Source organism: Macrobrachium nipponense, chromosome 1 (genome assembly GCF_015104395.2).
Source record: "Macrobrachium nipponense isolate FS-2020 chromosome 1, ASM1510439v2, whole genome shotgun sequence".
Classification (NCBI taxonomy): domain Eukaryota; kingdom Metazoa; phylum Arthropoda; class Malacostraca; order Decapoda; family Palaemonidae; genus Macrobrachium; species Macrobrachium nipponense.
In genome coordinates, this window is record NC_087200.1 from 35,397,280 (window position 1) to 35,414,438 (window position 17,159).

The window sequence follows — 17,159 nt, forward strand, 5'->3', positions numbered from 1 at the left end:
GCCCCACACTTATGGCCCTCCACACCAGGGCACAATCTGCGGCTGATGGGGGGCGAGGGGGTCTCTCCGGCTCTCGTGATTCCATTTCCATTACAATGAAGCACTGTATGAATATAAAAACACACACGTACTTACTTATATCCTTTGCACTAGCACACAGTAAAAGGAAAAGCAAAAAAGTCTTCACGCAGTGAAGCAAACCATGCATACGACAGAAGCGAGCAGAGAGGCGAGCAACACATCCATCCAACGCGAAGAAAGCAAAGTGACTCCTCTCCTCGCAGTTGGACTGACCGCCAACTGCCGGACAAGTAGTTAACTACTGAACCCCCTTGTTCAAAGCTTACGACCGGTTCAGCTCCCGCTAAGTACCTTCCTATTGTTAAAGGACCGAGGGTTTATATATGTAACGGAACAAACTGGGTTTTCTAACAACAAATTATGATTTTGGTGGCTGTTTTTTACTTATGTGTAGGCTATCAAAGTTTTCAGTTATAGGGAACAGAAAAACATATCTCTAATCAAATCCGCTCATTTTTGTAATGTGACACAACTATGAGACAAAGATTAAATGGCAATCTTGATTACCAGAAAGTCAGGGTCAGAATATAGATCATTTCTCTCTACTCTCCTTCTCAGTTCCCATTTGATTTATACCTTCTGCTGTGCTCTGGATGATCATGCAATTGGGCCACCTAGGTGGGACATTAAAAGATATAGCATAAACGAAGAGAGATTTATACACATCTCTTCACTCAATGAGATCTCTCCTACATTACTCTGTACAGGTTTCTCAGGATCAGCAACATTTCTGGGAGAGATTCGTGTATGCTGAAACTTGGTGAATTCAGTTTTGCATTTTTATAAAAACATACTACTAAGTTCATAATGAGAGAAGCAGAATTTTATAGAATTCCTTTGAACAGAAAAATATGGATGATTAAGTGATATACATTTTTGTAACTACTGTTCTGTAATAAAGTACCTGGGAATATTTCCTTGTCCAAGCAGATGCAATCTCTTTAATGCTAACTTTTTCCTCCCTGAGACCCTGAATGGCATTTTTATCTTGCTGTTTGTAATGCTCTTCTGTTTTGTCCTGGATAAATGCCTGAAGCTTATCACTCAATTCTGCAAATATAAGAAAATATATTTCATAGAATAAAACTTCATACATGCCCATCAATCACCTTAGCCTATATTTGTGATCTTCAATTATCCCAGAAACTGCAGTCTTTAATGTAACACACAAGAAACCTTCAGTACTTCTGCACATGCACCATCTTCTTATTTAAATTTACAGCTGGTAAATAACTCACTGTAATATGGTAGTGGGGCTGGAAGGAGGTCACTCCTGTAGTATAAAAAATTTTTTACTTTTTTTTTTATCACATACACATCATTCATATAATACATACTAGTACGTACAGTGGTCCCCTGTGTTAATGGGGGATGCGTACCACGCAACCCCCTCCCCTCCCTGTGAATACTAGTTAGAACCCACGAATAGGTGGAACCCCACTAATAATGCTTATAACTCCTATCTTGAACGTCAAAACACCAAAGTATCCCTAAAAGTACCATCCTATGTAAAATATACATTAAAATATCATCATATTACAGTACATATTAATCTTTGAAATATTACTGATACTATTTCAAAGTAAATCTTACATTTTATGGTTATAAATACACATAGGTATGTACTGTATGGCTTCGTTGCGCATATGAAAATAATCCAGTAACCCCCATAAGTATTCAGTCATGCACATTTTCTTTCAAATAGTTACTATTTAAGTCGCTCAGTTTTCTTTTTACAAGGGAAACAATTGTATGTAAAATCACAAGAGAGAGAGAGAGAGAGAAAGAATAAAATACATATGAACATTAAAAAAAATCTTTTACACTAGTACAACATGTAAATAGGGTACTCACCAGTGACGAATGTTGAATAAAGATGATAATGATGAAGTAGCTGTGCAGTCTGATGAATGACAATGAAGGTATGACTGCAAAGCTAAGCAGAGGAGTTACTAAATCTCCTTTGAGGGCTCCTCTTCACCTTCAGGAGGCGCTTTGGGAGGCACTTCTTCAGGTGATCCCAGGGGCACTACTTCAGGCAATTTGGGCAGCTTTGGAGGGTCCTTCTTCATACATTCATACGTGTGATGAACATGGTGATTGGCAACTGCTGTCATTGCTTCTTCATGATGGTGAGGGCTTGATTATAGGGCTCCAATGCTGTATCAAGAATGTTGGAAAACTTCAAGCATTCCCTGTAAGGATCCCATGTAGCAGCAAACTCCTGGACGTTGTTCATTTTTTTAAATTGGGACAGGCGTTCCAAAGTCAGGCCCCTCTCCTCCTCTTGCCCCTGCTCCTGTCTTGAAACTAGAGTGTCTTCTTCCTCACTGACAGATTTCATCAACTCTTCCAAATCCATCAACTTGTCCAAATCCTGGTCTGTCAGTGGGTCAGAGTGGGCATCAACGAGGGTGCCAACTTCATCCTTGGTGATATCATCAAAGTCTTCACCACCAAGAATTGTCACCAACTTGACCATCTTATTAATAGCTGAATGCTGGATTTCCTGAGGAGAGAAGTCTGTATAATTATGGACACCGTCCAGCCACAACTTATTCCAGCATGTATGCAGGGTCTCCTTCTTTATGTCCTTCAATGACCGGTCGATGACAGACAGGCACGTAGCAATCATGAATTTACACCATTAGGATTTCAGCGTAAATTCACTGTCACGGTCCATTGCATCAACAAGGTGCTGGAGGGAGTTCCCAGTGTGGAGTGCCTTGAAGGCATGAATCACACCCTGGTCCATAGGCTTGAGGAGAGAGGAGGTGATGGGAAGGAGGAACTCGAGCTGGACTCCCTTGTAATAAAGATTGAGAGAGTGGCCACAAGCATTGTCCATTATGAGCAACACCTTGAACTCTATGCCCAAATCGGCCAGGTATTGCCTAACTTGAGGAATGAAGCTTTGATGGAACCAGTACTAAGCTTTGATGGGACTAGTACTCCATAAGGACTTTGGTGATCCAGGCCTTAAGATTATGCATCCAGAACACAGGTAGCAATACCTTGTTCTTATTTTTGCAGCCTTGTAAATGAGGCCTAGTTTCAGCATAAAGCCAGCCGCATTCCCGCACATTGGGAGGGTCACCCTGTCCTTTTGTGCCTTGAATCCGGAATCTTTAGTTTTATCCTTCATAAAGTACATCCGGGACGGCATCTTTTTCCAGAACATGCCAGTTTTGTCCGTATTGAGGACTTGTTCTGGGCAATGTCCTTTTGTGGCCGCCTCTTTGTTGGCTGATACAGCTTCCCCATGTAGGGAAACAGACTTTAGGTTGAACTTTTTCTGGAACTGGTGGAACCATCTTTGCTTGCCTGAAAATCTTGAGGAGTTGACGACAGTCCCGGTTGTGGCTCTTCTTCCTCTTCAGGAGCTGGTTCATCAAAGCCCAAGAATTCCAATTTCCCTTCTTCATCACCTTCCTGTGCCTCTACATCGCCACCTTCCTCTTCCTCTCCACCTTCTGTAGCTGTTGATAGCTGCTGGTAGAGCCGTCGTGCTTTCTTCATTATGATCTTGGAGTCAACAGGCACATTCTTCTTACGGCAGTCCTTAATCCAGAACATGAGTGCAAATTCCATTTTCACGATTGTTTTGTCTCTCTGTGGACAATGCCTTTGCTGTACCATAGTATGTCACACTCACACTCTTCCTTATTTCACTTTCTTTTTTCTTTATGTACCTCACTGTGCTCTCATTCACATTGAAATGGCGGCCAACCATGGCGAAACGTTTGCCTTCCTTCAACATATTGAGAACTTTTATCTTCTCGTCAAGCTTCATTACAGTCTTCTTTCTCTTAGGCTCTTTGCCAGAAGCCTTAGAAGGGGCAGGGCTTTTTAGAGGCAATTTTTGGCATGATTCACAAGGATATTTGTTGATACATCAAACAGGTTCGGGTAAGTCAGCCACAAAAAACTTTAACAAGCTCGAGTACACTGAAGAAGGACTGATGACACACCATCCTCTTCTGACTGGTTTGTTTCTTCAAAACACCCATTAGCTCTTGAAGTTGTCTCTTGAATGGGTCAAATGGAGAATCATCTACCAACAGCCTGTTCTTCATATCATCCGAGGTCGAAGTAGGAGTCGCAGCTGTCAAACGGCTCTTCTTTGAAGACGAGTGACTACCAGGCAAAGTGAAGCGGGTCACAGGAAGCGAATGAGTCAAAACTCCTTTTGATACACAACCAGAGGAGTCGACAGTGTGAACGCATGAGTGCTGGGCAGAGAGTGAGCGCCTGTCATTAGTCGAACCTAAATTCTCCAGAGAAGACTGGTGATTCTCCAGAAACTCTTGGGCAGGCGCAAAACTGCAAGAAGGCTGTGGGCTTCCGTGCTCCCTAGACTTCTTAACTGGAAGAGGCGTACCGTCCGCAAAAGCGGCATGCCTCTTCAAAGGAGGCAACTCTGAATCACTCCATACCTGTCACCTCTGCACATCCATGCCTTTCCAGTGACATTTAGTCGGCACTCGCAAATTGACAGGATTGACGGAGTCGGCGACAGCTCGTGGGCAAACTCCCCATCTCCCTTTGACCTCTGGTATGTCTTTTCCCAGGTGTAGGGGAGCGGGACAGTGACCTTCGTCTAGGAGAAATGGGGGGATGGACAGCCGCCTTCTCAGACATAACACTGACACTTGGCTGAACACTGGCCTTCTTACTCGATTTTTCTACAAAAGCATGAAATGACATTCCTAAATCCAATATGGGTTTTGGCAAAATCTCAGATTTCTTGTCCATTTTGGACTCTAAATTGGCAATGGTGTTGGGATCAGAAACATGTGATACCTGGACTGAAGTTATTGGTAATGAAGTTGGAGGACTATCAATAGGCAAGATATTAGACAATAGAGGAGAAGAAAGAGAAGGTTTGTTCACCTCTAAAGGCAGAGGAGTTGTTTCTACCCTAGATTTGTTACCAGCTCTAAGAGCTGCTTTCCTCTTCCTATCCTTGTCCATTTTATTTGAATGAGCCTGAAAAGTCTCCCACCCTTGCTCATCTAACTCCCAGCACTCCTCACAAGTTAATTCCTTGTTAAAGCATTGACCCCTACACTTAACCCTCTTACGCCGAAGCCCTAAAAATCAAAACCTCTCCTGTATGCCGGCGCCGGTTTGGAGTGAGCGCGGAAGCAGAAAAAATAATTTTTTCAAAAAATCACAGCGCGCTTAGTTTTAAAGATTAAGAGTTCATTTTTGGCTCATTTTTTTTTCATTGCCTGAAGTTTAGTATGCAATCATCAGAAATGAAAAATAATATCATTATCATATGTAAATAATGTGATATATGGTAGCAAAAAAAAAAAATTCATAGATAATTGTATTCAAATCACGCTGTGCAAAAAACGGTCAAAGCTAACGAGTTAATTTTTTTTCGTTGTATTTTACACTAAATTGCAATCCTTTTGATATATAATACATAGTAAAACAATAAAAGCAACACCGGAAAAATATTATCACAAAATGATGTACGAATTCGTACGCGCGGACGTAAAAAAATGTTATTTTCAAAAATTCACCGTAATTCTAAATATTGTTCTAGAGACTTCCAATTTGTTTTAAAATTAAGACAAATGATTGAATATTACGATACTGTAAGGGTTTTAGATTAGAATTGCAGATTTCGACCATTTCGGACGAGTTAAATTTGACCGAATGTCAAAATTTTTATATATATATTTTTTTATATGCACATATTTCGGAGATGAAAAGAGCTACAACCTTCAATTATTTTTTATTGTATTCTTCATGAATTTGCGCACATTTTGATATATGAAACTCTATAAAAAGGCTAATATGAAAAGGAGCAAATATTAGGATAATGCGATGTACGTATTTCTGAGACTTGCGGCCGCGAATCGGCGCGCTGAGTGAAGGTAAATATATTTTTCAAAAATTCACCATAAATCACAATATTGTTTTAGAGACTTCAAATTTGTTTCAAAATGAAGAAAAATGACGGAATATTACTAGGCCGTAAGAGTTTTAGCTTACAATTGCGTTTTTCAACTATTTCGGTAGAGTCAAATTTGACCGAACGTGGTTTTTTTTCTATTTATCGTGATTTATATGCAAATCTTTCAAAAAAAAAAGAAAAGCTACAACCTTCAATCATTTTTAGTTGTATTCTACATGAAATTGCGCACATTTTCATATATAAAACTTTATGTAACAGCTAATTTTAAAGGGTGCAAACATTTCGACAATCGCACAAAAAAATTCTGATTTTTTCAGAAGAGTTACCGCGCGAACGTAAGGAAAATGTTTTTTTTTTTTTTCATAAATTCACCATAAATCGAAATATTGTGCTAGAGACTTCCAAGTCATTGCAAAATGAAGTTAAATGATTGAATATTACTAGAATGTAAGAGTTTTAGCTTACAATTGCGTTTTTCGACCATTTCGGTAGAGTCAAAGTTGACCGAAAGTTGAATTTTTTGCACTTAATGTTATTTATATGAAAATATTTCGAAACTGATAAAAGCTACAAGCATGGGTTGTTTTTAGTTGTATTGTGCATGAAATTGTGCACATTTCCATATATAAAACTTTATGTAACGGCAAATTTAAAAGGGTGCAAACATTAGGACAATCGCACGAAAAAATTTATCGGAAGAGTTATCGCACGAACGTGAGGAAAAAGTTTTTTCATAAATTCACCATAAATCGAAATATTGTGCTAGAGACGTCCAATTTGTTGCAAAATGAAGGCAAATGATTGACTATTACTATAATATAAGAATTTTAGCTTACAATTGCTTTTCTCGACCATTTCTGTGGAGTCAAATTTGACTGTAGGTTGAAATTTTTGCACTTATCCTTATTTATATGAAAATATTTCAAAACTGATAAAAGCGACAATCATGAGTATTTTTTTGTTGTATTTTACATGAAATTGCGCACATTTTCATATATAATACTTCATGTAAAAGATAATTTAAAATGGTGCAAAAATTATGTCAAAGTGACGAAATAATTTCCGAGATGTGTCACTGATACTTTTTAGTGCGATAAGAAAGAAATTCGCGCTTGCGCGCCTGCGTAGCGATTGTAAACAAAACAACGCCTTGATCCGTGAACTCCCAGCATCCCCCAAGGCGCGTGATACAAAAGTTTTTGGCTGGTAGGCCTATAAGTATTTTTCCGCGAATTTTAAAAAAAACTTTTTTGAGCCGACGTATGATACGTCCAATCGGCATACAGGAGACATTTTGACTCGACGTTTAATACGTCCAATCGGCGTAAGAGGGTTAATGCACTTAGAGTACGGATCGTAATACAGTTTAGCCATCCTAGTTTTGCAGCACCTTACAGAAGACGAACTAGAGTCCGACATCGTAGCTAAACTCACAAATGATAAGCTAACTAGGCAGCTAACTGGCAAAAAACAACCAAGAAATTGTACTTCACCAAAAAGATACAAATCACTAATGATAAGCTAACTATGCAGCTAACTGGCAAAAAACAACCAAGAAATTGTACTTCACCAAAAAGATACAAATCCAACATGGCCAGCAGAAAACAAATTGACAGTATTTAGCTCAGCAGTACCGGGTATTCCCGAAAGTTGGCGGGACCTATATCACCTACACGAATGATGGCAGCCCTGCTGCGGCCAGCAAATTTGAATTTTCGACTACCGGGTAAGAAAGCTTACAGCTATATAATTGTTTGGTAAGTCAATTACGTGAAACAAACTGGTACAAAAACAGTAGCACAGAAGGCATAGAGCATCCAAACACCTGTTCATGTCTTTCACATCTTCTATTATAGAGTACTGTAACAAGTTTTTGTTAAAACAAATTGCCTTAATGAATAACAAAGAAACAGTACAAACTTGAAGGAGAGTTAAAAAATAACTTTGTCGAAAAAGGGATTTTGACAAAAGAAAAATCTATTTCTAGGTGAGAACCTGTGTTGCCCAGTGAAATGCTCCTTATAGCACTCATTTCTAAGTCTAAATAATTGCTAAATATACAAGAGAAAAAGCCATATGGAATGCCAAGGTTACTACCCTTAGATCGCTCACCATCATAGGGCGTCGGTATAACATCTGGGGCGAGTGAAAGCCACTACCTTTCTCAAATTTCTCTACTCTAGAGAGGAGCCGTCACAATGGCCATCTACCGCCCGCTACTTCTACTACTAATGCCCTGCCCAGACATTCCTGAAATACGCACCCAAGCTTGGGCTAGCTCAGGGTGAGGAAAGAAGAGGGGGATGGGTTCACTGGGCGACACAGGTTCTCACCCAGAAATAGATTTTTCCTTTGTCAAAATCCCTTTTCTGGGCTCGACCTGTGTCACGCCAGTGAAATCGTGACAGAGAATTGGCCACACAAGCTTGGCAGATAGAGTGTAAATAAAGTTCTGAAAGGAGAAATAAAATTTTATTTGATTGTTAATGCTTTTAATTAAGTCCCTTATCAAAAATATATCTTAAAATTATGACATCACAATAGGAATTATAAAACTGTACAAAATTCTGGTATGGCTAAGACTATACCACCACCTAAGAGTACAATGGTTAATATATACAAAATAAACTTCGTAACTATGTACAATACAGGAGTGGATTGATATGCAATCCAGTCCAGGGCAAAAGGTAAAAGGTAGGGATTACAAGCGAGGCAGGTAGGAGATGAAAAGTACTAAAAGGTAGTTGTTAACAATTTGAGAACAGTAAATAACCATTAAATAACTAGGTTGAATTAGGGGAAACAATGTTCCCTGCTGCCACTGTCAAATATTTAAGGGCCTCTAAAGATTTTAGATAGTGGCGTTTAAATACTGTCGAAGATTTCCAACCCGTATATTTTTTAAGGTCATCAAAATTCATATGATGAAAGTAATTAACCCTCTTAGGCCGAAGGGGTATAATAAAAATTGTCTCCCGTATGCCGGGGGGGGTCTGGGACTGGGAGTGAGTGAGGAAGCGGAAAAAATATTTTTTTCAAAAAATCACAGCTCGCTTAGTTTTCAAGATTAAGAGTTCATTTTTGGCTCCTTTTTTGTCATTGACTGAAGTTTAGTATGCAACCATCAGAAATTAAAAAAAAATATCATTATCATATAGGAATAATGCGATATATGATAGCACAAAAACAAAATTTCATATATAATTGTATTCAAATCGCGCTGTGAGCAAAACGATTAAAGGTAACGAGTTAATTTTTTTTCATTGTATTGTACACTAAATTGTGATCATTTTGGTATATAACACATTGTAAAACAATCAAAACAACACAGAGAAAATGTTATCACAAAATGATGCATGAATTCGTAACGGGCGGACATAAAAAAATGTTTTTTTCAAAAATTCACCATAAATCTAAATATTGTTCTAGAGACTTCCAATTTGTTTCAAAATGAAGAAAAATTATTGAATATTACTATAATATAAGAGTTTTAGCTTACAATTGCAGTTTTTGACCATTTCGGACGAGTTAAAGTTGACTGAATGTCAAAATTTTTATATATTTTTTTTGATATGCAAATATTTCAAATATTAGAAAAGTTACAACCTTCAATTATTTTTTGTTGTACTCTACATAAAATTGTGCATATTTTCATATATAAAACTCTATGAAATGCCTAATATGAAAGGGAGCACATATTACGAGAATGTGATGTACGCATTTCGGAGATTTGCGGCGGAGAATCGGCGCACGGAGGGAAGGAAAATGTTTTCTTCAAAAATTCACCATAACTCTAAATATTGTGCTAGAGACTTCAAATTTGTTTCAAAGTAAAGATAAATAACTGATTGTTACTAGACTGTAAGAGTTTTAGCTTACAATTGCGTTTTTTGACCATTTCGGTTGAGTCAAAGTTGACCAAACGTAGTTTTTTTTCTATTTATCGTGATTTATATGCAATTATTTAAAAAATGAGATAAGCTACAACCTTCAAATATTTTTTGTTGTATTTTACATGAAATTGTGCACATTTTCCTATATAAAACTCTATAAAACGCCTAATATGAAATGGAGCAAATATTAAGAGAATGCGACGTATGCATTTAGGAGATTTGCGGCGGAGAATCGGCGTGCGGAGGGAGGGAAGGAAAAAGTTTTTTTTTTTAAATTCACCATAAATCTAAATATTGTGCTAGAGACTTCGAATTTGTTTCAAAATTAAGAAAAATGACTGAATATTACTAAACTGTAGAGTTTTAGCTTACAATTGCATTTTTCGACAATTTCAGTGGAGTCAAAATTGACCAAATGTAGTTTTTTCTATTTATCGTGATTTATATGCAATTATTTCAAAAATGAGAAAAGCTACAACCTTCAAATATTTTTCATTGTATTCTACATAAAATTGTGCATATTTTCATATATAAAACTCTATGAAATGCTTAATATGAAATGGAGCAAATATTACGAGAATGCGACGTATGCATTTCAGAAATGTGCAGCGGAGAATCGGCGTGTGGAGGGAAGGAATTTTTTTTTTTTTCAAAAATTCACCATAAATCTAAATATTGTCCAAGAGGCTTCAAATTTGTTTCAAAATTAAGATAAATGATTGAATAATACTAGACTGTTATGTATTTTGCTTACCAAAAATACCAATATATAGTATATATAATATATATATATATATATATATATATATATATATATATATATATATATATATATATATATATATATATATATATATATATATATATATATATATATATATATATATATACAGTGGTCCCCCCGTATTCACGAGGGATGCGTACCAGACCCCCCCCAAATAGTAAGAATCTGCGAATGTTTGGAACCCCTATAAAAACACTAAAAACAGCCTATTTTGTTAGTTAAAACTTAAGAAAAACCACAAAAAATTTTCATACTTGGTTTTTTTAATAGTTTTATCACAAAAAGTGCATTTCATGATGAAATTGATAACAAAAACCAGGAATTTGTGGATATTTCTCATAGAAAAATACCGCGAATGGGCGAATTTTCCGCGAATAATGCAGGGAAACGTTCCCGAGAGAAATCCGCGAATGTGTGAGTCCGCGAATCCGGAGAACGCGAATACGGGGGGTCCCACTGTATATATATATATATATATATATATATATATATATATATATATATATATATATTATATATATATATATTATATATATATATATATATATATATATATATATATATATATATATATATATATATATATATATATATATATAATCATAACTTCAGGAAAGCCGAAGACACATGATGAGTTAAAGGAATTATTCTTAAGAAAAGTTTCGCACAAGGAACTTTATGCATCATCAGTCTGTTAAAATAAAAGTACATTTCTGGGCCAAGCCCGTGTCGCTTTGTGAAATATCCCTTCAGTTCATATTTCTAAGGTAAATAATACTAACATTACCAGAGAGTAAGTATATACCGGAGTAATATACTTATGACTGTTCTTGGTATACTTATATTGTTTATAAAAGCATATGTTAAGAGATATAAACATTTCTTAGCCTTAATTGTTTAATCATATAACTTCGGGGCTTCGTTGTAAGGACTACAATGACCCTTTATTCCAGGCTACCGCCATGAAGGACGCCGCGTCGGCTACCTTGAAGGCCTGGGTCGGCGGATTTGGGAAGAATGTCTCTAAGGGGCAGCCATACATCCTGGACAAGAGTATGGCTGTCCGCCTCTTCCCAGGCGGCAAGTTGACCGGGTACGTCGACCCAGCAGCGGCAGCTCCGTGCATCGCAGGTATCCAGCAGCAGGTGGCGCAGGCGTTGGCAGACCATGGGAACCCGGAGATCACCGAGGAAGTGGCGACATTGGATTTAACCCCTTCCCACCCAGGACGTACCGTACTACGTCACTTGGCAGCCAGCAAGTAATCCCAGGACGTAGCATAATACGTCCTTCCACTCTCTCTTTTGTACCGAGAGATGGTGTGTTGGGATTGTGTATTTGAAGACTTCTCATTGCTGGGATATGCTCTCTCATCCCTTGTCAAACATAAGCTCCACCCACTAGCCAATCAGAGCAAAGGAGTAAGGCATCTCGTGACGTTTCAGTGACGGAATTGAGACGTCACCATATTCCACCAATGGGAGCTCAGTATTTCAATCTTTCCTGTCTTTTCCCGTTATTTATCACTCAGGCAGACATGTCAACTCGCATATAGACAATAGTGCTACTGTAGAATTCTTTTGATTATCGTTCTGGTTGCTTCTTTATCAATTTCTGCTCGTATTTTTTAGTCATGGCTGACTCTGGAAATTCCTAAGATGAAATATATGTACCAGGGGAATCTGATGATGAAAATGAGACATCAGATAGTGTGCAGTCAGTAAGTGATTGCGAATTATTTGACAATATTGAGCCAGTCACAGAAGAAGGTTGGCGGTTGTTGTCCGACATCTTTGACGATTCTCGGCCAGATCCTGTTCCTTCCCTCAGCGATCCCAGTCACGGGGTGGATATTTATTTGTCACAGGATTATATATATATATATGTGTGTGTGTATAGGAACATATATATAAACCCAAGAACACATATACATAAATAAAGTAATAAAAAATAAAATTTATAAATCACGGATATAGCTATATACATAGAGACAGTTCCCAAGTACCTACATGCACACATACATATATGTATATAGAAATTCATACATACACTTTCATATATACATTATAATCAATAAAGAAACATAAATAATGAGGAGAAGCATACTCTGATTGTGATATTTGATTTTGGGTTTATCTGGTATAGCCTACTCGCAAGCGGTTGCGTCATCTGGGTGGGAAGGGGTTAAATGTAGAGCCTATGGCGGTAGGTGAGCTTTAGCCGAGTCCGCCACAGGCTTGGGAGCTGATGACGAACTGGCGGAGCTCGTCTTGGAAGGCTTAGCAGGCTTAGTAGCCTTCGGTAGAGACTACTTCTTAATGGTTTTTACTTTAGGGATTACTGAGCACGACCTGTCCCTACGGTTCGTGGACTTCCCAGTAAATCCCTGGAAGGAGGAAGAGGAAGACTGAGATGGACTAAAGGAAGGAACTTTAGTCCGGAGGCTACCTGCCTCACTTACCTCCCTACCTTGTCCCTGGGTGTCGATGACCATCGTTTCTCGTTCCAGGCTGATGGCTGCAACATTCTCCAAGACCTCCTCGCCTAGTCCCTCCTGTTCTTCCGAGAAGACCTGGGTTTCCTCGTGGATCTTGGCTATGATAGGGGCTGCCACTTCCGCCGCTACAGCTGCCGACATCTTAGTGTTGGGATACAGGAGGGAACACATCTCCGACAGCATGTAGGGTTGCTTGGACTGGAGACGAGAGCGTCCACCTGGCTCAGCACACTGTCAGCCAAGGCTGATCGCGGCAGACCCACCGTCGTCCTGGGTTCCTTTTTGGGTCCCCAAAACGACTCCAAACCTGATGTAGGGTCGGAAGGTGGGAGCAGCGATCCTTCCCCGAGGTCGTTGTGCTGACGAATCAGCACAATAACCTCAGCGAATTACCTCTGGATCTCGGGAGTGACTGCGTCCTGCGGAGACGGACTGCCAAGCCCGTCCAGCGAGAAGGCCTCCCGAGACCCTCCTCCTTCCAGAGGAGGAACCACAACAGACCCCTCATGGTCCCCTCCTGCCACTTGCGCATACAATCTGGTTGGTCCCAGGACCGTGTCAGGTTTATAGGGTGTCGTGGCGGGATCGCGAGGAGCGCGCCCTTCGCGATCACTCCTAATCGCCTCGCTCTTCCCGGTGCAGCCCGAGGAAGTTGAAGGGATAGGAGAGGTAGACCTGACGCTCCCCCCTCGCCCACCGGTAGAATCGGTGTGCTGGGGGGCTGCAGGCGATCGAGCTGCAGGCCTGGTTGAGTGGCTATCCCGGGGAGAGCAGCTGTACCGAGAACAGCGGCGACGGTCCCGAGCATCAGAAGAGCTGCTGTTCGTCCCCGTCTCTGCCCAGTACCGGTAGGAGTGGCGGTCCGGGGACCAGCAGAGTCTGCTGTCATGGAGGGAGCGAGGCCTGTCCTCAGAGCCGCTTGGACCATCCAAAACGGGTCCAGGCGACCGAGGGGACCGCTTCCTCGCCTCAGCCCACGGCCGGTCTGAGACCGTTGCGTCAACCCTAGGTAACAGCGGATCGCCACAAGAGCGATCGCTGGCCTGGTGGGAATCACCTGGGCGACTCCCGCCAGTCATCCGCTCCGTGCTTGGGATCCTGGCGCTGAGTGGACTCGGTTGCCTAGATCTTGGCTGCGCAGTCACCCGCAGGTGACCGTACACTCGGTACCTCTCGCGAACGAGAGGCCGTGACGGTACCTGGCACCGAGGCAGAACCTCTGGCGCCAGGCGAGGAGGTACCGGTGTTAGCTGGCACTCCTCCGGTCCCCGTCTTCTTCCTTGCGGAAGGAGAGACGGGCCCCATTCCCGAAGGAACAGGAGGCGGGGCAGGAACCAGCGGCATCCTCTGTACTGGAGGCCGGTCCAGGGGAGAGCTCTTGGGACACCGTAAGTCAGGGGCTGGAGCAAGAGCGGCAAAACCAAGCGGCGGCGTCATAGTATACCTCTTCACCTCCGGCAGCGGCGCCTGAACAGCAGCTGTCGGGGTAACCATGGATGGCAACGTGCTGGGTGTAAACCAGGTGTGGTGGAGCAGCGTAGCCATGCGTGGATACTGTCATGGTTGTCGTGGTGGTTGGGCTACGAGTTACCGGCCTGGCCCCTCTCGCCAGATGACTCAGCAGCCCCTGAACACTCGGAGTCCCCTGGAGCCCCAGCGAGTACCAGGCCTGGCCGAGATAGTCCCCCGTGGCAAGCAGATCTGAGGAAGGAAGCAGAGTTAGGTTAGTAAGAGGGGGGTTTCCCTTCGCCCGGTGGGGGGGGACAGTTCCCACCCTGAGCGAACGGACGACCCCGAATACAACTGAACATCGGGGTACCTAGCCCCCTCCTCCACGCTCGACTGATTGAGAGAGGAGAAGGAGCAAGATACTCCCCCCCAAAGGAGAAGGAGCCATATGAGGGAGCTGAGATGGAGGGAGAAAGGATGAAGACGTGTCCGTGACCAAGGGAGTACATAACTGGAGAACCCTCCGATGACTCCCTGGCCGGCTTATGCGGTTTCTTCCTCCCTCCATAGCGCTCCCACTGCTCCTCCGACCATACAACACAAACATCACATGGTTCGGTGCGAGAGCATTCTCGCCCTCGGCACCGAGTGCACAATTCATGAGGGTCTACCTCTACAGAGGACCGAAAGGCCCCACACTTACGGCCCCCAACACCAGGCCACAATCTGCAGCTGATGGGGGAGCGAGGGGGTCTCTCCACCTCTTGGGAATCCATAATAATTCACTATCACTTGCGTATGAATATACAAAAGACAGACACGTAGTTATGTAAGCTTTGCACATGCACACTAAGTGAGAGAAAAAGAGAAAAGCCTTCACGGTGTGAAGAAAACCAAGCATACGACTTGAAAGCAGGCAGAGAGGCGAGCAGCACGTCTATCCACCAGCGCGGCCGAAAGTAAAGTGACTCCTCTCCTCGCAGTCGAGCTGACCGCCAACTGCCGTACAAGTAGTTAACTACCAAACCCCCTTGTTCGAAGCTTACAACCGGTTCAGCTGCCACTAAGTACCTTCCTATTGTTAAAGGACCGAGGGTTTGTATACGTATCGGAACAAACAGGTCTAACTGATCAAAACTAACTCAGAAAATCTTTACATTGAAATGATTTGCACTTCATATAAACTGGAAAAAGTAAGACCAGCTTGGAGATGCAGAATGGATTTAACAGTCATCACTAGCTTGATAAGCTGAGAGCAGCTGACAACTTATTTGTTTGTGTTTTCAATACTTATTTGTCCTGGAAGATGGCCAATACGAATGCCAAGAAAAAACTTTTACTCACTGGTTCTACCCATGAAGTCACCAATTAATGTTAAGAAAATAATACAACAACAACAAAAAATCATAAAAGAATACTGTACATGGTTGCACAGTATTCATATTCTCAATTTTATATTTACAAGGCAAGGTAAATTTTTCATGCTAAAACGCCTATTGATTATTGTAATATGGAATTATGTCCCACAAAAAACTCTATGAAGCATTTACCTACACCCTTAATATTTCATGGTCAATCAAAATTTTCAACTTGGCCTAACAAACAAAGCTCAAATCTCAACTTTTTATTATCCTTGCCCGAAGACACAACCTGTCTAAATACAAACCTGAATGTAAATTTATGGGAATATTATGATGCTGTACTAGTCGATGAGCAAGTTCTACATGACAAATGTTGGAAGGTATCGCAATTGGAACGCGCACTATTATTGTCCTTGGTTCACTTCCAAGCGTTACTTCACATATGCAGTCTTCTACTCTCATTGCAGCAACCATCTTGTATACTGTGGAGTGAGAGAGAGAAAAATATACAATATAATCTACAAATCCATGGAAGTGAGAATACATACAAACAAAGTAAAATTACTCTAATAAATTTAAATCTACTGGAAATTCTAATGTAAACAGTTGATTCAGAGAAAAATATGCAGCTGTGTAATACAGTGGTATCTCGACATACGAAAAATTCAAGTTACAAAAGCAAATACGAAGATTTTTGGGCTCTACATACGAAAATATGATATTGTTAAGATACAATAAAGTTTGTTCATACTTACCTGGCAGATATATATATAGCTGTATTCTCTGAAGTCCGACAGAATTTCTAAAACTTACGACACACGTAGTGGGAGTTAGGGTGGTTAGTACCCATTCCCGCCGCTGGGAGGCGGGTATCAGGAACTATTCCCATTTTCTATCAGATTTCTATCTCCACTGTCTCCTGAGGGGAGGTGGGTGGGTACTAAAATTATATATATCTGCCAGGTAAGTATGAACAAACTTTATTGTATCTTAACAATATCATTTTGTTCATGAAACTTACCTGTCAGATATATATATAGCTGAATCCCACCTTTGGCGGTGGGAGAGACAGAAAAAGGATTTTAGAAAACATATAAATGTATATGATTGACATCTTGGTTCCTTACCTGTTAGCATAGCTGACTTCGTGATTACTGTCACC

At 40.8% G+C, this 17,159-nt stretch overlaps 1 protein-coding gene across 1 annotated transcript in view; it reads right to left on the bottom strand.

Moving 5' to 3' along the window:
- LOC135219231 (protein C12orf4 homolog) overlaps positions 1 to 16,504 on the bottom strand; it is a 116,787-nt gene extending 100,283 nt beyond the window's left edge. The window contains exons 1-2 of the mRNA XM_064255824.1: positions 16,303 to 16,504; positions 986 to 1,131 (exon numbers count right to left, since the gene is read on the bottom strand). Coding sequence (XP_064111894.1) covers positions 986 to 1,131; positions 16,303 to 16,471 — 315 coding nt within the window. The 5' untranslated portion in view covers positions 16,472 to 16,504. The remainder of the gene's footprint in view (positions 1 to 985; positions 1,132 to 16,302) is intronic.
- Between the last annotated feature and the right edge of the window lie 655 nt (positions 16,505 to 17,159).